The sequence below is a fragment of the Myripristis murdjan genome, chromosome 19, assembly GCF_902150065.1.
Source record: "Myripristis murdjan chromosome 19, fMyrMur1.1, whole genome shotgun sequence".
NCBI classification, from domain to species: Eukaryota; Metazoa; Chordata; class Actinopteri; order Holocentriformes; family Holocentridae; genus Myripristis; species Myripristis murdjan.
The window spans coordinates 611,560-635,155 of NC_043998.1; the positions used below are offsets into that span (position 1 = coordinate 611,560).

At 41.2% G+C, this 23,596-nt stretch overlaps 1 protein-coding gene across 1 annotated transcript in view; it reads left to right on the top strand.

The window, feature by feature from the left end:
* Positions 1-23,596, top strand: part of ryr2a (ryanodine receptor 2a (cardiac)) — a 666,625-nt gene that overhangs the window by 137,292 nt on the left and 505,737 nt on the right. The window contains exon 8 of the mRNA XM_030078094.1: positions 15,159-15,255. Within this exon, the coding sequence (XP_029933954.1) occupies positions 15,159-15,255 (97 nt within the window). The remainder of the gene's footprint in view (positions 1-15,158; positions 15,256-23,596) is intronic.

The following is a 23,596-nucleotide window of genomic DNA, read 5'->3' on the forward strand; positions in this document are numbered from 1 at the left end:
CTGTTAACGGAAGTTTCTTCTTCGTGTAATTTATGGTCCATACCGATGCCGGAAGTCTCAAGCGGAAGTTAGTTAATCGCTACTCCCATAGATATCTATAATAAAGGCTAGATGTCTCATTCGCGCTGCCGGCCAATGGAGTCGCACGTCCGCACTGGCGGCCATCTTGCCACAGTCAGCTCACTCACCCATAACATTGTAGTAGTGGTGCATGTACTTTTTAATAACCATAAATTTTCTACCGATTTTCAAACGGTGTGGTTTGTTATAAACGTCAGAGATGTAGCTATAATACTGCATTTAATTAATAATTATGTTACACTTCCGGTCAAACTTCCAGAATTGTAGCCACATTAATAACGTTTGTAAGAAACCAAACCGTTTGTAAATCCGTCAAGATTTCAGCGAGATAAGAGTATTTACGTCTGTGCAGATCACTCACCTTCCCTCAGGTACCATAGACTTCGCCAGAGAGCTTGCCTGTGGTAAGATGGCCGCCGGTGATGACGTTACAGACTCCGCCGTAAGACATCTAGCCTTTATTATAGATATCTATGGCTACTCCGACCAAAAATAAAAACAAAAGCATAAAAAACACGAACTTTTACAAATAATTCTACGGATTTTTTTGACAGTTACATGTTTATCGTAAACGTATAATTGACTAGTTGTTGTTTTTTTTTTTTTTTATAACTTTATTTAGTCATCTGAAAAATACAACATTTAAGGCACCATTTGTGTATCCATTATCCAAAGTTGAAACAGCTTTCAGACAAAGAAAATAGAACAATAATAATAATAATTAAAAAAACAACAACAACAGAAAAGGAAAGCCAAAGATGTGAGAGTCTTAATCTAGGAGGGTAAACAAATCCATTAAAGAAAAGAGTGTTCGGGCGGTTTTGTTAGACATGTAATATACAGTTTTTTAGAATAATTTGAGATTATTTATCCATCCGCTGATGTGGGGAATTGACTAGTTATTTTGACTCCGCAAGTTTATAGGCTACTGTAAAACTCAGAGGTTAGTAAGCCTACACTAATCACTAAGTTTTAATGTTAATGTGTCATGAATATAACTTTAATAACAACATTATAAATACAAATGTGAAGATTATGTTTGTGTGGTGGTGGTGGTGGGTCCACCCTCACACACACACACACACACACACTCACACTCAATAGGACTGAATAATAGCTAATATTGAATAGACTGAATTCTCATATTAAATAAACTGAGGATTAATAAAATGAGAATTTACACAACTTTCAGATTAGGCAGCAGTTGCAACATGCACAGTCACAACAAATGTCATACTTACTTTGACATTAATATTAATTTTAATTAAAAAAAAATAGCCACTGTAAATCATTGGTGGTACTGCCCAGACATTATGCATTGATCATATGATCCTTCCTTTATCTCCTGGATCACAGATTACCTGACAGGAAGGCCAGTTTGTCAGGTTGGGGATCTGTGCTGTCTGAGCCACCTCTTTTTCTTAAGGAAGCTCAGATCTCTTGACATTAAGATGCTGCAGATGTTTCATCAGTCTGTGCAGTCTTTTATGCTGCAGACTGCTGGGGAGGAAGGAAAATTGTTGTAGATTCCTGGTGTATTAATCTGCCTCTGGAGCAAATATCATTCAAACACTGTACAGACACAGCTCCCCATACATTGTTTGTTCAAAGGCAGAGAAGAGCAGCTTAGCAAAATGACTTCAGTCCTACTGGTCATATTTTCACCCACCAGGGATCTTCAGGGATGAGCGGGGGCATCATGGGCAACACAATGCCCCAGACATTTGTTACTGCAACAGAACAGGTATTTCCTGGGTCTACAAATGTGTTCATGATCAGGTTTAGCTATTAAATGAATGCAACAATTATATTTTCCTATTGTCAGTCTTCTGTTAATGCTATTTTATTTCTGGAATCCAATAAAACACAATATTACACTATCATACTGGCAATAATGACTTGGAGTTCTCTTTTTTGTAAACATCTTTATTCAATTAAATGCTTAATCAAAAAAACAAAGCAAGCAAAAAAACAGAACAGACACACAAATAAATGAACATACAACAATGAAAAGACAATGAACGGGGGTCGCCAGGCTCCCACTGGCCATCATGTTCTCTCGGGGGTAGGCGGTAGCGGGTGGTGGCGGTGGTGGTGGGGCTTAAAAGAGGCTACCACTGGCCATCATGATCTCTGCCTTCAGCTTTGTCAACCCTTCTTCTTGAAGGCGTTTGATCAAAAGCTGAAAAATAGATACATGATCCAGTCATACCTTGTGATGCTGTAAAGGGTGCACTCTTTTGTTTTTATGCTTTCCAGAGGAATAAAATTGAACATCCAATAATTTCCTTCCATTTCCCAAGTAAGCTAGATTGACCTTCTTACCTCTGGGAGCATCACATCGAAGACAAAATCCAGCAGCCCTATCTCCCCTCTCTTTATTTTTTCTCCTATGCCAGTGACCCCCTCAATCACCCTCAGGAGCTCAAAGATCTATTGAAAAGAAAAAAAAAAACAAAGTAAACAAATTCAGCTTTTTAATGTTATATCTCTGTGAACACACATACACATGACTGATGGCATTTTCATTTACCCGCTGGTCACTAAAATTCAGCGTCCTGAGCTTTAGATGCTGTTTGAGGTTAATTGAGGTGGAGGGGTTCTGCCAAAGAAACATCCTGTTTGAACGGATGCTTCCATTGATGAGATCATCATGTAAGTTCTGAAATCAAAGAGTAAAAGGTGAACATGTAATCATCAGAGAAATTAAGAGAGACTCTAACTACTGAAAGCAGTCTATTCAAAATTTACCTTGATCTGTGTCTTGGAAAACACTGCCAGAATCCCTCCTTTCTCAACAGCATCCATGATCCTGCAGAGAAAGATGGAAAAAAACAGGACTGCCAGCAGCTGCAGTGATTCTAGGAAGTATTGTCCAATCACACAGATAGCACACAGATATTTTGTAACACCACTGTAAAAAGGGTTGATATTGGGGGTTAGTAATTCCTCTCAATAATTCTCCCTAAACTGGCATTTTCTCACAGTAGTTAAATAAATGGTCATCAAGACTTGTTTAGAAAAGTCATGGCTAATTGTGTCAGCCAAGTGTTCATCTTTTCCTTTTTTGCTTCTGTCATTTTTTAGTGACACTATGTACACATATTAAAATAGTAAATGGTGTTAGACCTAGGTTGTTCATTGAAATCTGTGCATCCACAGTTGAATGAGTCATTGCTGATATACTTTCCCGCACATTCTTTGTGCAGCCAACCCCTGCACATCTGGCACTGGACCCATTCCAGAGACTCAGCATCTGGGTATAACAGTCTAACTACATAAGAGACATCTTTGAAATGAAACACACATATATTATCCAACTGCTATCCTTATACAGTGCATGTGAATGCATAAATCATTTTTCTCCCAGATTTATTTGTAAAAACTAAACAAAGTCCGAGTCACTTCTTAAAAATACTGAATAGGCCTAGAGGTTTTCATTTACTAAATTAAGTCTCAAACCAACCTCTGTCCTGTGTTTCTTGATGTCTGGAAAACACAGAATCTCTCTGGGTCAGCCATGCACTGTCTGTTGTCATCAGAGGCCCTCTCTGCCCTGGTTTTCTGGAAAAGTCAATTTGCAGGGTCATGACAATGGTAATCCAGAAAACCTTGTGCATTTTGAAGGACTCCAACAGAGACAATCTTGTGTTAAACTGTTTTCAATAATACTAAAATCAATAAAACGTATATATCATCCATCTTGATAACTAACCTCAGTGTCTTGCACAGCCTTCCTCTTCTGCCTGAAGACTGGAATATGATTTCCCTCAAGAGCTCCTGGCATTCCGTGGTCCAGTGGGCAAAGACTTTTCCATGACTATAATGACATAATATCTTTCAAGTACAAGGAAAAAAAAAACTCATCGGATCTGCACGATTCACACACACTGCAAAAACTCAAAATCTTACCAAGATTATTTGTCTTATTTCAAGTCAAAAATGTCTTATTTCTAGTCAAAATATCTCATTGCACTTAAAAGAAGATGTGATCACCTCAGAAGTAACTTGTTTTTAGACAATTGTCTCTTGTTTCAAGTGAAAATTTGCTTGAAACAAGTGAAAATTTGCTTGTTTCATTGGCAAAATTTGTTTTGACAAATAATCTTGGTAAGATGCGTTTTTGCAGTGCAAGTCACCCAAATGGCCACGAAAAAAGCGAGTTGTGCTTTTCGGCGCGCTGTTTGCATCTCTGAATACGTAAAGCACTGACACAATCAGTCAATAGCAATAACAGAATAACAAATGAGAAAATAGAGTTAGTTTGAAATAAAGAAGGGCCCGAGGTGAGCACTCAGGTGTACATAATACATGAATGAAAAAAACAACAAACAATGGAAAAATAAAAATGGCTACCAATGTTCATTAGGCCATCTCATCTACTGAATACTTAATTCTACCTGCTCAAGGTGTTGTTTTCCAAAAGCATCAGACACCACCATCTCCGCAAAATGGGCATGTCGAGCTGAAATTGTTGTTAGTATTGTTACTATTTCGCTTTAGTGCATAACACCAAATCCAACCGTGAAGATGACGCTGTCGCGAAAAACGAGGGGTCCATAACTGCGGTTCTCTCTCCTGTACACCATACACGAAGAAGAAACTTCCGGTATGGACTTCTGGTATGGATTGGATGTATGGCGGTGCCCATGTCTGCCATCTTGACTGCAGTTGGGTCCCTCTTGTTATTTGTGAAGCTGTGTGAGCGCCTGTGAGGTGTCATACCAGATTGCCTGATGTGTAATCACATAAGTAAGCTCCCCAAATCAATCATGGGAGAGACTTAAAAACGAACAAAGTGTTTATTTCACAGTTTAACGCCCCTCCTCCCCAAAAAGTATTTAAAAAATTAATAATAATAATAAAAATACATTTCTGTGAATTTTTTTGCGGGCCCCCTGGCTATGTGTCGCGGACCCCACTTTGAGAACCGTTGATATAGAGGGTTTTCCATGTAATTATTTAGTAGTTTAATTGTATATCTACAGCTTTCAGAAATAATTACTCAGTTTTCTCCATCTCACAAAATAATCTTGCCTTTATCAGTACTGTCTCAAACACATCTTTCTAAAAAAGAACTGACATTTAAGGAAGTGGGCCTCGCTAGCAGAAAAGTTTACGTTTTTTTTTGATCATTTATTTTTCATAGTTTTAAGTAAAATTTAGTGTACAAAAAGTAAAATATTTACTTTCAGCTCAGTGATTTTTTTCATTTTAGTGAAATGTGAGTCATTTTTATATTGTAATTTTACTTTGAATTAAGTCAACAAGTTTGTTGTGTTTTTATCTCCCATCTTGAATTGTCATGGGTTTTCTCCCTCAACCACGAGACATTCTGTTTTCCATTCACCTTGATGGTAGGTGAGGCGCATCCAGATATAAATCTTTTCTCTTTGTTCTTTTTTTGTATTCATTTCTTTATTGATGAGTACAGGTTTAACAGGCATTTTCAAGGTCTATTCACAATTCCTTGTTTTTTGAAATTCTGTGATGAAAAGTTGGTCAACATATTGCATGAAGAATATAATTCCAATACTCCCCCTCATTGTTTTTGTTCCCTATACCCTTACAACATACTTCAGTGAGTTGAATTATTCCACAAAGTTTCCCTTCCTCCGTGAGTTCTATGCCCAGCTCCTGCTCCTACACCCCCTTGTTTTGGTCATGGAACATCCATCAAGTAATAACAGCTGACTGTAGATCTTGGAGACCAGTGACCTCTGTTTAGGGTTCCAGGGTTGTTTAGAGGGCATAGTGTCATGGTTCTGTGTTTTGACTTGTGTTTTTGGACTTGTTGAACTTTGTCTTTTGACTTTTCCCTGGATTTTATTTTTGGACTTTGTGGGTTTATGTATTCTTGGTCTCTTGTGTTTCCCCCTCAGACTATGTGTTTGTGGACTTTGTTCTTTGAGTTCTGTTCATGCGGTGTTTTCATTGTGTTTTGTATAGTTTCCTTTGCCCTGCTGTGCTGTTTTGCTCACTAGTATTTTCACCTGTGTCTTGTTACTCACCCTGCATTCCAATACCCATACTACCATACTATTTAGTAGGCAAAAAAACTGTCTTGTGTTCCAGCCCCTTCGCCAAGTGTGTCCTATTTCCCATTTAATTCCTAGCATATGTAAGTCCAGCCCTGCGTTCCAATACTCATACTACCATACTATTTAGTAGTGAAAAAAAAAGATTTAGTATGTCCCAATACATAGTATGTCAGATGCAGATGCAAATGTGGCGCTATGGACGGCGCTGGAAGTGAGCAAGAGGGTTGGACTTCAGGGATGACGTATGTAGTGTGTCCCAATAGTATGCATACGCATGCATACTGTATACTACACTACATACTTTGTACGGGCAGCTGCAGTACATACTAAAAGTAAAAAGTAGAAGTATGCGATTTGGAACGCAGGGTCAGTCTTGTTTGCCCCTCCCACACCTGTCCTGAGTTGTGTGATTATCCCTGATTGTTCCGTTCCCTCCCCAGTGTTCCCCTCAGCCTATCCTCTGTTTTCCTGTCTTGTGTCCCAGCCCCTTTGCCAAGTGTGTCCTGTTTCCCATTTAATTCCTAGCATATGTAAGTCCAGCCCTGCGTTCCAATACTCATACTACCATGCTATTTAGTAGGGAAAAAAAAGATTTATATGTCCCAATACATAGTATGTCAGATGCAGTATGCCAAGAGTACCAGGATGTTCTACTATATCCGGTCAGATTTCGCAGTCTGGATTTCAGCATGCTGCTCTGGCCATTCTGACCCACAATCCTATGCGCAGCGGACGTTACGTCTCACTGACTGAGTTGCGTGCACAAGCCACGCCTACATACACATACGGACGACAACAAAACACACATATTGCACAAAACTGGCTCAGGTACAGCAGCAGCGACAGGAAGACAGAAGATCAGAAATATCTGCAGGACAGCGCAGTATGAAACAGCACCGGCATTTTGACAACAACATTCAAATTTGCTGCTACGGACGGCAGCGGAAGTGAGCGAGAGGGTCGGACTTCAGGGATGATGTATGTAGTGTGTCCCAATAGTATGCATACGCATGCATATTTCATACTAAACTACATACTTTGTAAGGGCAGCTGCAGTACACACTAAAAGTAAAAAGTATAAGTATGCGATTTGGAACGCAGGGCAGTTTTCAGTTCGGTTCTTGTCAGTTCATCATCATTGTTTCCTTGGTGGTGCTGTTATTTTTCTTCCCAGTGTTTAGTTCCTAGTGTTTCAAGCCTGGCAATAAATGGTTATTGCTTCCGTTTCTGTGCCTGCTTGTGTGCTCCTGCCTTTGGGTCCCCTGACTGCATTACACGTGACAGTATGAACTGACCAACATGGACCCAGTGGAGCTAAACCTTTTCCATGTGAAGGTTTTTGAATTTGATCAGACTGTGTATAATTTCATGGCAGCTCAATCCCATCAGGAGCTGTTGTTCAGCAGCTGTGGTTCAAAGAGAGGCTGTGGGTGAGTCACTTTGTTCCCCACTTGGATGTTGTCTGTAAAAGACTAGATAACGTCTTGCAGAACACCTCACCGGACACTCCATTAGCCTCCACACATGCACCAATTAGCCTGTCACTCCAGTAGTAGGCTTGGTTTTGTCAGCCTGCAGCCAGCGTACTCAGATCCACTGAATGAATCTCCAGGGTGATGAGTAACGTGGGTGAACCTGGAATTGAATATCTATACTGAGAGGTGCATGATTGGAAATGACAATTGCGTGATAGCCAGTGGAGCCTGCTGTAGAAATAAGAGTGTTATGAATAAAAAAAATAAATAGTCAATGCAGTAATATGACTGGTGCATATGAGAGAGAGGGGATTTTGGATGGGGGGTACACACTTTTGATTTTTTAGACAGGGTTACCCACACTTTATCATTCTGTGTTTATGGACTTTTTGTATTTTTGGACCTGATGTTTGGACAGTGTTTGTCCTCTTTTTCACCCTGTATTCCTTTGTGTTTTTGGTGTGTTGGTTTTCTGTGCCTTTTTCCGTGTCAGTCTTGCTTGCCCAGCCCAGCTTTCCACACCTGCCCTGACTTAGTTATTAGCCCTAGTTGTTCTGAAACCTCCCCAGTGTTTCCTGTAGCCAGTCCTTTTTTCTCCAGTCTTGTGTTCCAGCACGTTTCCAGGTGTGTCTTGTTTCCTTGCCAGTCTCCAGTGTACTAAAGTCCTGTTTTCAATTCTTTGTCAGTTCATTTGTGTATGTTTGCCTTGCCTGTTTCCTGAGTCTGTGTGTTCCTGAATTCAGAGTTCCTGCATGTAACCTCCCTTAGTTTATATTCAGTATCTTCAACTCTGCAAACCTGCCTGCTTGGTCTCCTCTTCAGTCAGCTGGCCTGCAGCAAGCTAGTTCCTAGCATGCTATCCAGCAGCCTAGCTACCAGCCTTGCAGCAGCCCCCATTTCCTGTGTTATAGCAGTTCCCTGTTCCTTGTGCTGCTGCCACAGTGCCAGTTCCTTGTGCCACTGCCCCATGCAGCCCAATTTCCTCAGCATACTGCCCAAGCCCCAGTTCCTTGAGCCCGTGTTACAGGTCTGGCCCCAGTTCCCAGTACTCAAGCCCCAGTCTTCAGTGTGGTTTCGCCTACACTGCCAGCTTCCAGAGAGGTTCCATCTTTGCCGCCCACATCTGGAGCAGCTCCGCCCTTCAGTCATGCTTCCTGGTCACTCTTCAGACCTGCTCCACCCTTCATATCTGCACCCTGGTTCCCATTGCTCTGGTCATCTGCCTGAGCACAGACTCCATGGTTCTCTGTGCTCCGGCCCTCCACTTGAACCTTGTCGCCTCATTTGGCTCTCTGGCCATCCACCGGAATCCTGCCCTGAACAGTCTGTTTTGGGGATTAATCCACTTTCCATATTACCCGTATATGTTGTCTCATAATGCAAATGCTATCATTTTCACTCACCAGAGTTGTTTCAAGACTGTGTCCCAATGCCTCAGGTATAAACTTTTACCATCTTGGTCTCCATCCTCTTTAAGAATTTTGATAAATGCCTTGGCCTCATCTGATGTCTTGAACTCCTCCTCACTGCTGCATGTGACCTGTTGACAGGCTAGGTGCAATAGTCCAAACCCGGACATGTGGATCTCTCCCAGCTGCTGTCAGACATCACTGAATGCAGCATGGTCACGAGCTGTTTTTGTCTGTGAGGTCCAGGAATGTGGAAATAGCAATATCTCAGATTTTGATCTGCTTCAGTTCTCTCACTTTCCAATAAATGTCCACATAGTCAGAGTAGTAATGTAGTCTATGTGAGGATGTTCACATGGTGTGCTCCGTCTAGCTGGGGCTATGTCCGAAACTTGAAACTTGCTCCACCTCACTCACTGTTTTTTTTAAAAGATTTTTCTAATTTTTGTTTTGCAGCCACGCCAAATCCGTTTGGATTGCAACACTTGGTTTTCATGACTTGTAGTTTGGTCTTGATAGATGACACATTGGCTACCAGAGCAGCTTTCAGTGTGACTTTAAATATTTGGCACTGATTCTTGGGAATTTGGATAAATCATGTCCCACTAGCGCTGGGCGATATAACGATATAAAAATCATATCGATATATTTTTAAATGTGATATGGAATCAGACTATATCGCATATATCGATATAGTTCAAATTTGCGCTGTGATCCTTGCTCTGCTGCGCTGCTGACCTGGAGCTCTCTGCACTGCTCCACGCGCCCCCGCCCCTCCTCTGTCGTGCACAGAGGAGGGGCGGGACAGGAACAAACACTCCGGCACTCTCGGAGTAATTTCATGGGGCTGGGGCCGTTGTCGCGTGTCTCCACTGCAGGAACTACCCCGAAGGAGAGAGTTCCTGAACTTTTACAGGGGCTAAAAAACGGCCCTGCCTCGGGGTAGGGACTCTGAGCGGCCCCGAAAAACTCCCAGGTGGGGCTTGGGGTTTACTTGGTGCTGACTGGATTTACTCTCGGCGCGATGTGGTGTCAACAGAAAGCAAACAGCCGGGCACTAGGCGCCCCTAGCAACACGGCCAACACTACCAAGCTAACACTAACGTGCTATCTAACGGATAGCACGGATAGGAGATAATCATTTCAACTTGATTAAAACAACAAAAAGTCATAATTTCATTGAATAATATCTTTACCACATGAAAGAGTACATCATAATATGTATTAAAAACTACAAACGATGGGTTTTGAACAATATTTACTATTATTTTGTGGTTGCTCAAAATGTGTCCCAGATATTCGTCACCAACGTCAGATATTTATTTAAAAAATAATCATAAAAAAAACTACAAGGTCAGTTACATTCCTGAGGAGCCCTTTTCAAACCTTCAGCTCTACTGCATGCTTCAAGACCACTCAGGCTCCTGGAAGTTTGCTGTTTTCTCTTAAATCTCTTCATATTTTTGGACACTGCTACTGTCACATCCATAACATGTCAACACCGTTACTTCTGTATAAAAAATATTAGATTAGATTATGGAATAAATGTATACTTTTTAAGAAGAGGTCTGATGTAGGTAGCAACAGGGCGAAAACAAGATGGCTAATGTGAACAACTCATGCTTATCATGTGAAAGAGCAGGTTTTTGTCACCACCGTCAGACGTCACCACCGTCAGGTTTTCTGTGTGACGGTGATGACTGAAGTCTGAAAAATGCTTATAACAGTGCTCAGGATTCTTATTTTTTGTACCAAATAGTTAAATAAAGTTGTTAAGCAAGAAGCCATTGACTTGAGTGGTATAAATTTTGGAAATGTATGTTTTAATGAGGTGACTGTCACCACCGTCTAGTGTTGCAAAATTCCCGGAATTTTCAAAGTTGGAAAATTTCCATGGGCATTTTTGGAAATTAATGGGAATAAATGTGAATAAACGGGAATTTTCAGGGAATTTTCTAGAATTTATATTCACTGCATTCACCTGGTCATACACATGTATACATAATAAACATTTTGGTTTGTTATTAGCAGATATGCATGCAAACATGTTACATTATAATGAATTTCCAGAGAATTTTCGGGAATATACTGTATAGGGAAGGGGAGACCCTTCCCTATTACGCTTTATTATAGATAAATAAAGATACGCATAAAAGAGTATAGCTGTCTCTGTTGATCATGCGTACTAGCCCAGGTACAGCATAATACACACTCCTCTTTACAGAATTTTAATTCAGCCAAATTGGAGGGTTTTCAAGCATGAAAGGCCTGTTTAAGGTCATGCCACAGTATCTCAATTGGATTTAATTCTGGACTTTGACTAGACCACTCCAAAACCTTCTTTTGTTTTTTTTTTTTAAAGCCATTCAGAGGTGGACTTACTGGTGCATTTTAACCCAAGTGCACTTGAGTTTGAGGTCATGAACTGATGGCCGGACATTGTCCTTCAGGATTTTCTGGTTGAGAGCAGAATTCATGGTTCCATCAATTATGGCAAGTTGTCCAGGTCCTGAAGCAGCAAAGCAATTACTTTTTCACATAGGGCCAGGTAGGTCTTGATAGCCTTTTTCCCTTAATAAACCGAATCATCATTTAAAAACTGTATTTTATATTTACTCGGGTTATCTTTGTCTAATATCAAAATTTGTTTGATGATCTGAAACATTTCAGTGTGACAAATATGCAAAAAAATAAGAAATCAGGAACGGGGCAAATACTTTTTCACAGCACTGTATGTCCCCCTCAGCAACTAAAAAAAGTGGTGATATTGATGCTGACATTCATTTTACTGATTATTGTTTATTTTTTTTCCCCATTCACCTTAAGTTAACAACAACAAAAATCAAAATTTCCAAATTTCCCAAGCTTAAATTTCCATGGAAACTTATAAAAACACCTCATTCAAATGGATAACAAGAAAAAAAAAAACAAAAAACGAAGATTCCCAAAACTCCCGAGCCGAATATTCCTGGGACTTTTCAGAAAAATTGGAAAAAGAGTGAAAGCAAAAATCTCCTGAAAATTTCCAATATTCCAGAGTGAAAATTCCCACGGGAATCTTTGGAAACATTCCGGGAAATTTACCGGAAACTTTCCACCCCTTTGCAACACTACCACCGTCAGATTAGTGTCACCACCATCAGAGGCAGTTATATTGGTTTTAAATGAATATGTTTACAATATATTTCTTTCTTTGGTGCTGTTGAGTTATTAAAGTAATAGTCTCTTTAATACAAAAATATGTTTTTCAAATAAAAAAAAAAGCATTACGGTGACGGTGTTGACAAAAACAAAGTAGCTTAATAACTGGAAAAACCTATTTTATGAAAAAAAATGCAAAATGAGGAGGTTGCACCGGTACATTGCTGAACAGCCAAGACCTTGGCCTATAATGATATACCCTCAGATTTTGTAATTTAACGCACTTTTTTTTTTTTTTTTTTCAAAATTAAAACCTGTTTTATCCAAATTCCCAAGAATCTGTGTTGGGCAATATCACTGCGGATTAAGAATAGAAGTTCATGTTTGTAGATCCCACATGCTGTGTCTTCTGCTGACATAGAGGGCGCCTCCCAGTTAGGTGAGCCACTACAAGTTGAGGCCCCAGCATGTTGATCAGGCTTGTTGTGTATATTTGAGAATAGCACAGAAAATTGCCAAATCTGTGACTAGGCCAAGTGTGGGTGCACCCACTAAACTCAGTTATGTGTAAGTGTTGATGCTATGTTACTGGAATGGCAATCTGCCACATCCTGTGAACAGCGATGGAAGTGGATTGAAATTCTTGCTGGTTACGTAGTCTGGTATTGCCCGATTCAAGTGTGATGTCTTGGTTGAAAAACTAACCAGGCCAATCTGTGTTATTATAGGGTGGGAAAAACATTGGATGGATGTTATAGATGCTGTTATAAATGCTGTGTGCTGAAGGCATTTCTTAGAGGGGAAGATGTTTTTTTGCTTTCTGCTGATGGAATTTGGCAAAAGTTTGATTTATCAACAATGCCCACTGAAAAACACCTCCAGTCTGTTGAAATTAGCCTAGCTTTGTTCCAGAGAGTTAGTTTCCATTGACTATGCTAAGAGCAGGCTACCTATGGAAACTAACTTCGGTTGTTAGCAAGCGTGGATTGACCACTGATTGGGCTGGTGCCTGGGGGCCTCCAACCAATAAATGCAAAGTTACTTTATTTGCAAATAAGAAAAATATTATCGTTCATTTGCAGGCTGTGTCTGATTGGCATGAGTCAGGTCAGGTGGTGTCCTGACTTGGTGGTGACAGAAAAACAAAACAGAGACAGTGAACTTAGCAAAAATAGCATCTATGGATAAATGGTTTGCTTGCAAAAAATGCAGCAACAGCCAAGAGGAGGACCAGCAGCGACTGCTTCACCCTCATCTCCACCGGAGCCCGTCTGCCCAGACATTGATGAGGAAGTTATCTATTACTTCTACCTGTTTCAGCCATTCTTTTAGCTAACTATTTCAACCATTGCCAAGATAAAGTGACTGAACAGGCTGTTAAAAATTTCAAGCCGGCAATTTTTTCACAAAAATAAAATTAATTGATTTAGCCACATGCCTAAATAACAATAACAAAGTTGGGCTCACACTACAGGACTTTTGGGCTGTTTAACCCCAGTTCACCTTCCCCTGACAATTGGAGGAGAATCTGGTCTGGGACCTTGTTTTGTCCTGAGGTTTGGCCCAGATTATCTGGTGATGTGAAGGGTTTACAGATCCAATCTTACAGCTCCGGACAGCTTGAAGGGTCAACGGGACCGCACTAATCATTTTCAAACATGTTTGATATTTCAGATTTTAAATCAGGCTAAATATAGCACTACCTTCTGAGCAGGACCACACCAGCTAACAAGAGGCTGTTTTACAGGTACGTTGGACAGCTGAGATGGTGGAAAGGCTTGTCAGTATGGTGTAAATCCTGTATGATAGAGGATATCTACAGGTGTTGTCGATATTTTCCTTCATATTGTGATCACAGGCCTGTCAGTGTAAATCCTGTATAAGCTACAGGTGTTTCAAACACATACTAGCCTATGTTGAAACCCTATGATTCAAAACCTGTAGTGTGTGTGTGTGTGTGTGTGTGTGTGTGTGTGTGTGTGTGTGTGTGCGCGCGTGCGTTGGGAGCCGGGATGGGGACTTCCAAGATTTTGCGGCCAAGGGCCTCTGCATTCTTAATCCATGCCTGGTTGTTAGGCTAACAAACTAGCCATGGAAACTGACTAGACTTAGCCTGACTTCAATGAATCGTTCGTCTAAATGGTTTTCATTGGCTTTCTGGCAATATATAGTTGAGCTCTTGTATTTGCTATGACTCCTTTTAACAAAAACATTAACTTCGGCATATATGGCATAAGACTGACATTTTTGGTGGCTTAAGTTATTAAGTTAGACTTATTTTAAATAGCACTGTAAACTGGTTAAAGAAGCTACTATGTCAACTGAAAATTATGCCACTGGTGGACACATCATTTGCTCTAGTGACTGGTTAGCAAGATTCAATCCCTACAGAAATGAACTAATACAGGGACAATTTCAAACTAAATAATGGAGTGGAAACAGAATGGTCATTCAGTCTGAATATCAGGCTAGTTGTTGTTCACCTTTGTCAAAAAATGGGCTAAGGGTGGAGCATATTGGTAGGGGTCTCAGTCCATGAGGGGAGAAAACTGATGCAAGGAGTGCTCTGCTCAGTACTAGAGGTATAAGTATAGCTTTGCAATATAGTGGAGTAAAAGTCAAAGTATCTAAACAGTAAAGTTCAGTAGACTTGAAAAATCTACTTAAGACTGACCTGCTGAAGACTGACCTTCTGCTGAATCAGTGGCCTGTCAAATACTTGTAGATGCACTATGCTCATTTTGTGCTTTGGGACAGTGAAAACCTTACTTGTAACCCCCTTAGGCATCTACTAGCCACAATTAATGCTTACTTACAGCAGGTATGTTGACTCCTTTCATCTGGAATATAATGCTTGTTGTCCATCCTTCCCCTCCTCACAATTTCATATTCCCTCTCCCTCTCAATTTCACCTCATCTGCTTTTTGCTCACCTTCCCCTCCTTCCCTCTTTATCTGTTATCCTTCCTCTCTAAGTCTTTACTCATTTTATTCCCCTTTTCCTCCCATCAGGTTTTCTAATAGGAGGAGATGTGCTTCGCTTCCTCCATGGGCACATGGATGAGTGTCTGACCGTCCCATCTGGGGACCATGGAGAGGATCAGAGAAGGTGATGAATACTAATTTAGAGATGCCAGCTTGAATAACAATAATTATTTATATAATATGAGGCTGATGTTGTCTTTTTATTGAGTTTTATTGATGAGGTGACACTTAAGCAACCTTGCAAATGCAATTGTAAATGAGTGTAATGCCAGTGGTTGTTGATATCTCCAGAAACAATGGGGATAAACAAAACACAGCCATGCCTTCAGTATGTTACAGGACATCTTACATTTGCTTCTGAATCTCACTTTGCATCACAATATTGCACATACTTTACGATTAGGCAATAATGCGGGTTTGCTCTTACAAGACTCAACAAGGAACTGCATATTCTCGATTGGGCCCTCTATTATGATTTGACTAGATTTTAAGGTCTCGTAGATCTAATTTTGCAGGACTATAGGCCAGGACTGAAAGCTAAATGGGTCATTGTGCATATTTGTGCGTTAGCAACAACGGATCAACTGGCTGCACTTTGCACATGCTTATGTATAGATAGAAAGAGGAAGACGTTTAAGATTTGGACATGTACATGGCTGAAGTGATCAGATTTACAATAAGAGCTGGATGTGAGATGTTATACTATTATAAAAGTTGTAGTAAAGCCCACTATTTGTCTGTTTGTCTGTCTGGTTTGCAGTGATGACATATCTTGCTTCAGTCTAAATTGCTAATGTGACATATCGGCTTGTTGCACCCTCTCAAACTATAAAAGCAATGAAAAAAATCAAATATGTCTGAAAATGATCCAGACATCTTAGACTGTCCCTGACTGTATTGTGGGGTCTGGAAGAAAATGGCTATCCAAATGCAGTGTTATGCTTTGCCACTTTATCATTGCAATGTGATCGCCACCTTATAGACAAGGACTAGAACTTTGATAGCAACACAGAGGCAAGCTGTAAAAAAAACAGGGAATATTTTCTCTTAGGCAGTTGAGGCGGTTTGGTTGTACAGTATGGTATTTGATCCTGAAAAGATCAGTCAAAAATGCAAATCACTTAAACAGCATTATTAAAGTAACAGCGTCCCTCCTACCCTCCCACCCCCTCAATGACTTTAGCCCAATACTTTAACTTGAGCACCTTACACTGAGCAGTTCAACCCACCCTCTATTGTTACTTATTTTTAATGATTACTGTATTTAGATAGGAGAATAAGCCCTGCAGGTGCAGAAGTGTTTGTTCATTTGTTCTTCGTTTCTTATATTGTTTCTTTGTGTCTTTCTTTCTTTGGCATGTCTCACTTTTTCTAGGTTTTTTTTTTGGGGGGGGGGGGGTTATTTCTCCTTTATTGGACAGTCACAGTGGGGAGAGACAAGAAACACAAAGCAGAGAGAGGGGATAACATGCAGCAAAGGGTCTGGACCACACCCAACCCGAGGCTGCTGCAGCCTTGCCTTAGTGTTATGTGTTATCTGCTCTACACAGTGTGCCACCGGGGTGCCCACATATACTGTATCTCACTTTTGATTGCAAATACTGTTAGACTTATTACTTCACTGATAACTGTGAAGAGCCTCATTGCTCCCCCAATATCCTTAATCAGTGGTTCTGAAACTTTTCTCAGTAATGCACCCCCTTTGAAACATTTATTTCAGCCCAGTGCCCCCTGTCCAGTGCAAAAAAAAATGTTTTATACGCATGCGTCAACAACCTGAAACGGAGGATATTTTGCTGACTCTGTTTTTGCTTCTTTTTAACTTTTTTCTCCTTATTTTCAGCTGTATTGCTACTACATTTCAACCATTAATCCATTTTCTGGATTTTTGTCTTCGCTTGCCAGTCATTGTGAACAAACGTCCTCACTTGACAACTAAAGCAGCAGATTTAAACCACAAAACACACATATTTGACACCTGTGGAAAACCTGGAGGGAAAACTGAATAAAATGTGTTTCATCAAACTTACATTTACAGTTTTTATTGAGCTCATTATAGCATAGGGTAATTATTTTAGAAATTACAGCATGCATTACTGATATTAGGAGATTTTATAAAAATTATCATTTAAAAAAATCACACATAACCTCTGCAGTACTCCAGTGTTGCCCTAGGGGTTTGCGTACCCCCATTTATGAACCACTGTCCTACGACATCCAGCTTCTACTCAAACTGCTTCTACAGGTCTACACTACAAGGGTCAAATCTATGCCCATGCATAAATTACTAATCACTAATGTATGTAATCTATGTATCAAATCAGTTGTTAAGATTTGCTCCTGGAACATTAGAGCAGTAGAACACAACAAGCTTAGAACTGACAGGGTGGGTCAAGTGTATTTTGTTTCATACTCTACAAGGAGGAGAAGAGTTGCCATTAGGACAGCAGCTATTGATTAATCAAGTAGGCAGATAAGAAAATACTGACAGTATTACAGTAAGAAATTCCTGGGTTCAAATTCTGGCTGGGGCAACGTCTTTCTATGTGGATTCTGAATGTTGTACCCATCCCCCCACCAGCAAAAAAATCTTTTTAATTCTTTGACCATTCTGCCCACTGCTCCTAATACTTAGGATGGGTTAAATGCAGACAACGAATTTCCCTACAGTGATGAATAAAGGATAACTTGATCCAAGTTGATGAAGCTGCTGGCTTCATCAGGCTGTGACCTTCAGCAGTCTCTGGGGCAGTTTGCAGCTGAGTGTGAAGCGATAAGGATGAGGATTAGTACCTCTAAGTCCAAGGCCATGGTTCTCTGCCGGGAAAAGGTTGTTTGCTCTCTCCGAGTGGGGAGCGAGGTACTGCCTCAAGTGGAGGAGTTCAAATATCTCAGGATCTTGTTCATGAGAGAGGGTAGAATGGAGCGGGAGATCGATAGGCAGATTGGGGCAGCAGCAGCAGTTGTGCGGTCGCTGCACCGGACCATTTTGGTGAAGAAGGAGCTGAGCCAGAAGGTGAGGCTTTTGATTTACCTGTCGATCTTTCTTCCAACCCTCACCTGTGGTCACGAGCTCTGGGTAGTGACTGAAAGAGCAAGATTATGGATACAAGTGGCGGAAATGGGTTTCCTCTGCACGTTGGCTGGGCGCACACTTAGGGATAGGGTGAGGAGCTTGGACATCTGTGAGGAGCTCAGAGTAGAGCTACTGCTACTCCGCATTGAAAGGAGCCAGTTGAGGTGCTTTGGACATCTAGTTAGGATGCCTCCTGGCCACCTCCCGGTGGGGGCCTCAGGGCAGACCCAGGACTGGGTGGACTATGTCTGGGCTGACCTCCTCAACCTGCTGCCAGATAAGCGGCAGAAAATGGATGGATGGATGGATTGATCCATGGGTGGACTGGCCATCGGGCACACCAGGCATTTGCCTGGTGGGCCAATGTGCTAAGTGGGCTGACAGTCCCCCGACACTTTTTTTTATTATTATTTAAATAGCTGACCGGTCCATACAACCAGTAGATCAGCGGCCTGATTGACACTGGGCTGGCCCAATCACATTACTAAACAACCCCTTTTGGGTAGTTTGGTCCTGCCTGCATAATGATTCCGGCAAATAAAGTCATTGCAAGAGTTTGTTTACTAACCACCGGGCTGGCCCTCGAGACACGCTGCTCTGCGGCCCATTGGTTATTTTTCTTCACTGACACGGGGCTGGCCCAATCATATCACAAGCCTTTGGCCCGGTGCGCCGGTGTGCAGTGCAACACGGGTCGAACGTTATCTCATAGGATCTACCATAGATATCTATAATAAAGGCTAGATGTCTTACGGCGGAGTCCCTAACGTCATCACCGGCGGCCATCTTACCACAGGCAAGCTCTCTGTTGGAATCTATGGTACCTGAGGGAAGGTGAGTGATCTGCACAAACGTAAATACTCTTATCTCGCTGAAATCTTGACGGATTTACAAACGGTTTGGTTTCTTACAAATGTTATTAACGTGGCTTCTGGATCTTTGACCGGAAGTGTTACATAATTATCCATAAGTGCAGTTTTATAACTACACCTGTGACGTTTATGACAAACCAAACCGTTTGAAAATCGGTAGAAAATTGAGCAAGTTATGGTTAATTAAAAAGTACATGCACCACTACTACAATGTTATGGGTGAGCGAGCTGACTGTGGCAAGATGGCCGCCAGTGCGGACGTGCGACTCCATTGGCCGGCAGCGCGAACGAGACATCTAGCCTTTATTATAGATAGATATTATAGATATAGATGGGATCTACTGAGATGGAGAGAAAACGCAAAGGTGGTGCAGAGAAAAAAAAGCAGCTGTCAATTTTCAAAGCGATCAGACTTTTTCGCTTGCAGAATTTTTCGTAATTTATCAACATGAATGAAGAATGTAGGGTTTCTGTAATTTTCATTTCTGTACTCTTTTTGTGAATTTGTATTGTAACCCAGGTGCTGAATTATTATTATCATTATCATTATTGTTATTATTATTTTGCCTTGTTTTGTTTTGTTTTGTTTTGTTTGCCTTTCTTTAATGCCTTGTTCTACCTTTATGAGGATATATGTTGCCTATGTTGGTGCCCTAGGCGAAATTACTCCCATGTGCCCTTGCGCCCCTCCATGACTAATATAGGACGTGTCTGCACATGAGTGGCTATTGTGTCGCTGTCAGTGGCGTAGGCAGAATTTTTTTGGGGGGTGGGCCTGAACAAATATGGGTGGGCCTTTTTTTTTTTTTTTTTTTTACCAGAAAATATTGGCTTAGAATAGAGCAGTGGTTATCACTCATATCATCTAAAATATCTGTAAAAGTGCATAATTATTTACTAATGCCAAATAAAATGTGACAAAGACAACAATATTACTCATGAAATATTTATTAACGAAATATTTCAAAAATTAATTTGAAACTTCATCAAATTAGGCTTCAACTGTCAATGCAAGGAAGCTGCACTGTCCATGGTCCAGGGGTCCGTTTCACAAAGCAGGTTTAGGGAAAACTCTGAGTCTGTTAACCCTGAAATGAGGGAAACTCTGAGTTTTCTGTTTCACAAAGGGAGGTAACTCAAAGCAGAGAAAGAGGGGTAACTCTAGCCTGTTTCACAGAGGGAGGTAACTTAAGCTCTCGGTCAGTTACTGCAGTAACAGACTCCATGAAACTAACCTGGTCGGGACCAGGTTTTCCTCATGAAACCTCGAGTTTCTCTCTGTGTCCGCCCTCTTTCAGCCACACACCGTATTTAACTTAGCCTACTCGTCGGGAGATGATTATAAGTCTGCGCATAGATTTTTTAGCATTTCCAATTATCTTTTTGAGCGTTACCGCTTCTCCCCCGTGGGATTGCACCTAAATGAAATAAATTAATAGGCTTCCGTTCAAGCAGTTTTCCCCTGTAATAATAGGGAATTTAAGCATGGGCCGCTACGGCAGTCCGCTACGGTAACCGGAAACGGATCGGCGCTCGACATATAAACCTGCCTGCCGTAGCAGTCCATTCTACTACGGCACAAAGCACACTTCGACGTAGCCACACAACGCCGCGAACAGGTGAGTGATTTTTTGCACTTTGGGCGCGTTGTTTGCATGAACAAGCAGACAATACTCTGAAATAAATACGAGGAATATAAATCCATCATCCAGGCAAAAAGCAACACAGTTGAAGCTGCAAGGAATGCTGGCAAAGAAAAAAAAAAAAAAATCAACGACTGTGTCAATGCGTAAATTAGTGGGATTATAATCTGACTTCCCCACCATGACGGCACGAGTAGATTTGACTATAGTAACATTTGCGTGTTCAATAAATCAATGTATCTCCCTCTCAGCAGCAACATAGCCCGATAAAAAGTAAGCCACCTTTATGGTACAGAAAAGCCAGGGTTAAGCCTGAAGTTAGCTCGCTAAACCAAAATCCAGCTTTATGGTACAGAAAAGCCAGGGTTAAGCCTGAAGTTAGCTCGCTAAACCGAAATCCAGCTTTATGGTACAGGACTCTGGTAAACTGTTTGTATGCGGCTCGGGTGGATTTTTCCTTGTCTGTGATTGGTCGCATGCAGCAAAAACCGGCCTTTTTATGTGAGTACGCACAGATCTAGATTGGAAAAGCCTGGGTTGATAGCCGGCTTTATCGTACCGAAAATCCGGAGTGCGGATGTCTGGTTAAGTGAAGCCAGATAACTAAGAAAAAGCCCGGCTATGTTTGTTTACTTCAATGTTTTAATTTATTAATAAACAGTCATTGATGCAATATGATCTGTTGAGTCATGATTCCTACAAGCTACACAAATGGTTTACAAATATTAATGGAATAAGTTAACATTGTGTAGTTTATAACCTTTCAAATATGTTTTTGTTTAATCAACAATTCATTTTTATTTTTCCATGTCCCAATAGCCTATATGGCATTTAATTGAATTTCACATAGGCCTGTTTCTATCATAAGAGGCTACACAAATACTTCACAAATATTAAGGCTGCACAAATTAATGGCATAATATAAAGTAGATTTGCAACAAGTTTTGAAGCATTTTGTTGCTGAATCAACTTTTTTTTTTTTTTTTTTTCTCAACTTAGGCGGCAGGCCTATCCAAAGTAGGCTATGCCAAGTTCAAATGAAACACACTCACAGGCCAACAATGGCTCAATTTTAAACCAATTCTGTCTGTGTTTATGTTTGACACGTGCTGCATAGACGCGTCACCATGGGAACCAAGAGTTCAGTGAAAGGGGTGGGTACCTGTTGCCGACGGCTGTTTGCTTAACGATTTTGACTGCTACGGCGATTGCGTCATAGCAGCTGCACTTCCGCCTAGCGGAGCCGTCCTGAAAACCGTCCTGCTTAAATTCCCTATTATTGTGATTGCAGCGGACTACATTTAAACTTACGCATTGACCTGAGCAGCAGTGTTCTCCCACGCCGTCTCCTCCTCCTTTGCCGCTGCAGCGGTGTTGCACAAAAAAAACATCTTCAAACTCGCTGTATGAATGCATTAAGGTTTCCAATTCAACTGGGGTGAAAAACGCAGCCCAACGCTTCCCTGTTGCCATGGTGACTCATCAAATCGGGGCTCCATTGACGCTGTCTTTTTACAGCTGTGATGAAAGTAGTGATATAGTAAATTAAAAAATAATTATTTTTCTGTAATTGTATATTGCAATAATAATGTATGGTTGTCACAAAATCCCACGGCACACCCGCACTTGCCTCATGGCACACCAGCAGGGACGGTTTTTGCAATGGGCAATGTGGGCAACCGCCCAGGGCGCATTCTAGGCCTACTTGGAGGCGCAGGAGAGGAAAAAAACAGTCGCCAGTTTTCTAAACCACCGTATTGACCCGCACATGCCGCGGCACTGGCCGGCATCAGGCGTGCCGGCTGCGGCACCGGCCGGTACCGTGCCCACCCGGTCAGGTCTGTCGGATCTGACAGGTGAGCAGCCTGATGCCGACTGAATGAAAGGGCGCAAGCCAGTAATTTCGCCTAGGGCGGCAACATAGGCAGAACCGCCACTGCACACCAGTGTGCTGTGGCACACCGTTTGGGAACCGATGGAGTAGAGTTTAAAATGAAAAATATATTACGCTTTCATTAAGCTTACAAAAACGAATACAGCCCATGTTCATATCGCATTAATCACTCAAACAACCACTCAATCATTATTGGATTGTTAAAAAAACAAACAAACAAAAAAAAAAAAACATTAAGCCTGTCTGGGCGGGCCAGTGCCGCCCAGGCCCAATACTGGCTACGCCCCTGGTCGCTGTCCTCACCTCAGTGCTGAACTGGACAAAGACGTTTAACTCAGCAGACTTCATTTCTCTCTCTGCTCAAAACTGTAAACGGAAATATATCTTTGGAGGTTTTGTCTCTCTCTCTCTCTCCATTTATTTAACCAACCAAGCTACACTGTTACAACATACTCAGATTGAACAGAAAGTGCAACATTATTTAAGCAATAAGCCCCGAAAAGCCGTGAGTTACAGTGATTTTACAACGGCTGAGGGGCGTTCTTATCTAAGGCACGACGTGCAGCGGAGTTATAAAATCACTGGTTACCCTACGTATAGCCCATAAAATAAACACACAAGAAAAATTAAGAACTATTCATTCTTCCACCAAGCAAGATAGAGTGGACAGAACGGTTGCCAAGCAACACAGACGCTTGGCAACCGCTTGGCTTTTTCATCTAGCGCCATCATCATGTCACATCAGGCTGTTTGGGCTTGTTAATGTTGAATTGGATATTTCCATTAATAGTGCAATTGTTAAAATAGTGTTCAATTATGTTTGGACTTCTCTTTGCAGAGACGGTGGCGTGCGTTTCGCGACCGGTGCGTTTTAGCACAGCTGTATGCCTAACGTCGGATGTAACAATAACAATAATAATAAAAGTATACTGTTCATTTACCATACATCGGCGCTGTCACACTGTGTCCGCTTTGGGTGG